Source organism: Triticum aestivum, chromosome 2D (genome assembly GCF_018294505.1).
Source record: "Triticum aestivum cultivar Chinese Spring chromosome 2D, IWGSC CS RefSeq v2.1, whole genome shotgun sequence".
Taxonomy (NCBI): Eukaryota; Viridiplantae; Streptophyta; class Magnoliopsida; order Poales; family Poaceae; genus Triticum; species Triticum aestivum.
Genome location: NC_057799.1, coordinates 273,169,225 through 273,174,589, shown reverse-complemented (window position 1 = coordinate 273,174,589; position 5,365 = coordinate 273,169,225). Strand labels below are relative to the sequence as shown.

At 48.6% G+C, this 5,365-nt stretch overlaps 1 protein-coding gene across 18 annotated transcripts; it reads right to left on the bottom strand.

The window, feature by feature from the left end:
- LOC123052747 (uncharacterized) lies at positions 1-3,971 on the bottom strand. 18 transcript variants are annotated; one of them, XR_006425034.1, is made up of 6 exons: positions 3,369-3,962; positions 3,184-3,273; positions 1,906-1,978; positions 1,248-1,307; positions 1,112-1,130; positions 1-325 (listed from the first exon to the last, which is right to left on the bottom strand). XR_006425034.1 is itself a non-coding variant. In XM_044476078.1 (6 exons), exons 2-6 carry the CDS (start codon positions 3,251-3,253, stop codon positions 318-320), a joined length of 330 nt encoding a protein of 109 aa, XP_044332013.1. In that variant the 5' UTR covers positions 3,254-3,273; positions 3,369-3,971; the 3' UTR covers positions 1-317. The 18 variants fall into 18 exon arrangements, 4 of the variants coding, with proteins under 4 accessions (XP_044332013.1, XP_044332014.1, XP_044332011.1 ...); XR_006425024.1 differs by having other exon boundaries at positions 712-1,130; positions 1,248-1,367; positions 1,871-1,978; positions 3,369-3,932; XM_044476078.1 differs by having other exon boundaries at positions 1,248-1,367; positions 1,871-1,978; positions 3,179-3,273; positions 3,369-3,971.
- Positions 3,972-5,365: the final 1,394 nt, after the last annotated feature.

Below are 5,365 nucleotides of genomic sequence, written 5' to 3'. Positions count from 1 at the left end.
AGCACCCACATGAACACAATAATAATTATCAGAAAAATAAAGTGCTTCCGCACATGGGTACAAAAAAACTTCCAGCACACTTGGTCCTGCTCCTTGTCTTCAGTATCAGTTCAACAGGTAGTGCACTTTAGTGCTTCCACAGGAGGATTGCATTAAACCAGAAAAAAATCATTCTTTGCCACAGATACAGAGAACAATTCTGAACAAATACAAAATGAATTTTTTGAGTAATAATGATGTAGTCTCATTCAACATTCTGGTGAGCAAACTGCAAACACTTGTATTCTGTAGCGCAGGTGGCTGCTGGCCCCGAGGCTTCATTCACCTAACATAGAATAACACATCCAGTTCAAGATTAACTATCGATGCAGGCCTTAATAAGCAAGAGCGACAGTACACCCATGTACTGTTTGCATGTCTAACCACAAACCAAGACTAACATGTACTGTTTGCTTAGTCTGAGATGGACTGTCAAAATTTTACAAAGGCACTTAACTACCTTGAGTGCACACATGATTTTTGGGGATTTCCTCAAGATTGCACAATAAAGCATACGGATTGAAAAGAACAGAAAAGTTGGAACTGAAAACCAAAATAATTGGCCCCCGGGTTCCCCATATAGCAACAAAAATGTCAGTACAACTACACCTTTTATTGCTGCACTACTACTTAAACAAGGTAAATCAATAGTAAAAAACTGAACTAACATACTTGTACTTAATATCTTTGTGCATGTCCATGGCGGCAGTGCGCAACCGTCGAGCATGTAGCTCCTGTGCTGGAAGCAAATGCCCTTAGTGGTGGCCGCTATCGCAGTTTGCGAGTGAACTAGGAACAAAATAAAATAGCTATAAAAAAATGGAAGAATGAAGTACGTTTGAGGTGGAGAACATTTCTAGTTTGCAACCATTGTAGAGCCAAAATAAAGACGATATATTACTAGACTTGCACTAGAACACGTTGCCATCATAGAGTGCAAACAGAACTAGAAGTTAAGGCCAGCTCAAGCAAAAACATGTGACATGCATTCGAGCAGCTCTTTCTCAGAACCAAAGTAGGTCACAACTGATAAGTCCAACACTAAGGTGAACCCAGTCCAACATTTAATTACCCAAGGGGAGCTCCTTCACCTGCAAGATGAAAAGAAAATGCACACTAAGGTGACCTGAAGAACCACCAGATGTTGAACTGAATATACACAAGATAAGGAGATGAACGTCCAGGGGGAGGTGGGGAAAAGCTAGCACCTCTCGAGCTGCGGCGTAGAACGGCTTAGCGCTATGTTGTAGAACGGCCCGAGGTGGCGGCTGTGAACGGCCGGGGCGGTGCAGCAACAGGGCATAAGGCATAAAACTTTCAGTGACTGGCTGGCAATTAAGCAAAGTCAAAACTTAGTTTTGCTAATTTTCTAGGTTAACAGGACAACATGTGAGAATTAGTGGTCATGGCATGCACTAGCTTTTTGAATAAAAAAGTTCCTAGAGAAGATATAGCTTCCTCCCCACCCTTGATGAACTATTCTTTCTTGAAATGGCGTGCATTTCACTTGAAACTATCAACCATGATTACCTATTGGTGCCTAGTTAATTCATTAACTGATGGTGCTGCTCTTAGAGCTTTTAGAAGGCCAAACATGTGTACATGAGATTGTGTTTCTACATGCCAACAATCCCTCTTCTATAGTTGTTTGGATAAAGTACACTGCCAATTCAACAAATCCTTCTCATGAACTTCTAATACAGAGCGTGTTTAACTTCATACTGAGCACAAAGCATAACTGATGCCACCGCGGGGCTGTTGGCAGAATACAGAGCGCACTGCCGCATTTTGCGAAAAAAAAACATTTTTTCATTACACACACTGAACTTACTGGGAGAGATTGCACTGAACTGAAGGCATTCGAACCTGCAGCAGATCTTGGCAAGAAGGGGAGCAAGGAAGAGGTGGTCGTAACAGGCGCAGCCGGACCAAAGTCGAGCTGATGAAAAAATAAACACTAAATTTGTTAGACCTACTGTGATGGCCTAATGCAATTAAATAATCACTAAAGTATTGTACTTGTTGCAAACAATTATCAAACCCAATCCTGAAGAAATTATCTAGTTTTCACACCTCAGGTGCAACACGAATTTAGACAATATAAAATTTGTTGCAGTTCGGATCATACAAAATACTGATAGAAATCACACATTTTCTCACGAAATCAAACTTCTGAACTTGTCTACGATAATTCTTTGAACTTACACATGCAGATGAAGCGAACCTTTCAACATTGGATCCCCTAATTGTCATAGCAGTCCCCTCTTAGGAATTTGCACAAACAACTAGCAGGCAACATAGAGAACACTTTGCGTATGGCTATGGAAGAACACAGCAATCAATAGCAGTCTAATCAGTACTATCTGTAGAAGAACTAGTCAGGGTCTCAGGACTCAACTGCATTTTTCAATCAACTCGGTATTCATCAGTACTAGTACGATTGAACAAATAAGTTCAGAATTGTAGCAGCATTAAGGATCCATTAGCAGGAAGAGGACGACCAGGTTCATGTTTTATTTCGGCCCCTCTTAGTTATTGAGATCGATGATGACAAGCAGCAGGAGGGGACACAAAGTAAATTAGAGATAGAGGTAGCATGCTAGGGCTCTTACAGCAAGCTACCACATTTAACAAATAAGCATAGCCACAGAATAAAAAATTAAAATCAAAGCCAACCACAATGAAGGATAAAATAGCTTTAACAAAAAATGTATGCATGATCTTAAGACACAATCACACAATAGATTTTAACAAAATCATGCTAACCACAACGATGCCCGAGTGTTCTTCTCCTGCTCCCTACTAACACCACACTATCCACTACCTAAACTTTTATCCATGTTGAATATTTGTATGGTTCACTAAGTCTCAAGTATCAGTTCTCACATAAGAGCTAGACAGGTCAGCAAGCCATACAACATACAAAAATACAACTTCCACTAAAACATATATTACTTCAAGCTAGCAAATATCGACCAAAGCAGCAAAGTTTGCAATAGCAGGATTAACCAAGTTTCTGTGGGGCGTGCTACCACACATCCTTTCTTGCTGCCATAATCACAAACACATGTTGTGGAAAGGAGCTAACTAGAACAATAATTGAACAAGAGAGTAGGCAAGATACCATCCTTGGAAACACCTTACATGCTTGGTGGAAGAGTTTGCTGAAGATGGCGTTAGCTCGGGGTGCACGGGCGTGGGCAAATTGAACCATCAATCTATCCAACTAGTGAACTGCATGAAATAGCAAAATTGAACTTTTTGCTCATTGATTTTCCAACAGAAAATCACACATTTGCACGAAACCAAACTTTTGAAGCCTCACGAACCTGGAGCAGGAGACCACTTGAACAGCATTTTTGTTTCGCTGCAGGAATATCTGAGAAAGGGACAGAAGGGGTGCGGTAGTGCCGCCAGCAGCTGCTGCTCCTCGTCTCAGAAGGAGACAGAAAGGAGGGCGGGCACGGCATGACTGAACACGCACGACTACGTTGTCCTCATCGTCATGGAGAAGTAGGACTGCTGGCGGATGCGAGCGAGGCGAGGCCGTGGTTCCGCTCGAGAAGGAGGACGGGGGCGAGCTCCGTCCACGACGGTTGGTGTGGAGGGAGGTGATTCGGTCGACACTGGGGAAGAGGGCCGGACGGCGCGCGCTGGGGAGGGAGGTCGTGGCGGCGGCACGCTGGGGGAGGGGGGTGTAGCGGCGGCGCGCTGGGGAGAGGGGCGTGGCGACGGTGCGTCGGGGAGGGTGGTCGTGGCGGCGCCAGCGTTCGGCGGGGCGGGGGAGGGAGGCGGCGTCCGGCGGGGCGGGGGAGGGAGGCGTCGTCCGGCGGCGCGGGGGAGGGAGGCGGCTTCCGGCGGCGCGGGGGAGGGAGGCGGCGTCCGGCCGCGCGGGGGAGGGTGGAACCGTGGAAGTGGTGGGCGCTCGGGAAGGAGACAAGGTCGTGGGGGTTGACCAGATGCAAGAGGTTGCGGTGGGCTTTGGACAGACCTCTATAGGGCGCGAGGATAACAGAATATTAGAATTCACCCGAGCCAGCCCGAAGCCAACCCGCCTTCTTCCGCCGGAGGCAGCCGTCGCGGGCGAGCGAGCGACGGCGGCAGCCGGAGCGAGGGAGCCCGCGACACTGTGACAGGCCAGCGACGGATCCACCGCCGCCATCCCCTTCCTTGTCGGGATCCTTCGCCGGGGTTGTGACCCACGCCAGCCGCCTTCCTCCTTCGTCGGGATCCTTCGCCGGGGCCGTGATCCGCGCCAGCCGCCTCCCTCCCTCGCCGGGGCTCCTTCGCCGGGCCCGTGATCCGCGCCTCCTGTCTCCCTCCCTTGCCGGGGCTCCTTCGTCGGGGCCGTGATTGAGGGAGTCCTGGACTAAGGGGTCCTCGGGCATCCGGTCTATGGTACGTGGGCCGGACTGATGGGCTGTGAAGATACAAGACCGGAGACTCTCTTCCGTGTCCGGATGGGACTCTCCTTGGCGTGGAAGGCAAGCTTGGCCCCCTGATATGAAGATTCCTTTCTCTGTAACCGCCTTTGTATAACCCTAGTCCCCTCCGGTGTCTACATAAACCGGAGGGTTAGTCTGTAGGGGGGTCATAATCATAGTCATACAGGCTAGACTTTTAGGGTTTTAGCCATTACAATCTCGAGGTAGATCATCTCTTGTAATACTCATATTTATCAAGATCAATCAAGCATGAAGTAGGGTATTACCTCCATAGAGAGGGCCCGAACCTGGGTAAACATTGTGTCCCCTGTCACCTGTTACCATCAACCTTAGACGCACAGTTCGGGACCCCCTACCCGAGATCGCCGGTTTTGACACCGACATTGGTGCTTTCATTGAGAGTTCCGCTGCGTCGTCTTCAAAAGGTTTGATGGCCCCGTCAATTATCTACAACAATGTTGTCCAGGGGGAAGTCTTCCTCCCCGGACAGATCTTCGTATTCGGCGGCTTCGCACTGCGGGCCAACTCGCTTGGCCATTTAGAGCAGATCGACAGCTACGCCCCTGGCCATCAGGTCAGATTTGGAAGCTTGAACTACGTCGTTGATGTCCGCGGGGACTTAATCTTCGATGGATTCGCGCCTACGGCAGCCGCTCCCTGCCACCGCGATGAACATGACTTAAATCTGTCATCGGACCACACCCAGGAGATAGCACCTGTAACTGCTCTGGCCCTAGATCCGGAGCAGACCACGCCATCCGAGGACGGGAAGCTCAACCCCGCCACGAAAGCCGCAGACTCAGCGGCGTTGGAGCCGCACACAGACCCAACCTCGGGTGGAATCTGTGCCACCGTAGCCTCGGACTCGTTTCCGGCTACAG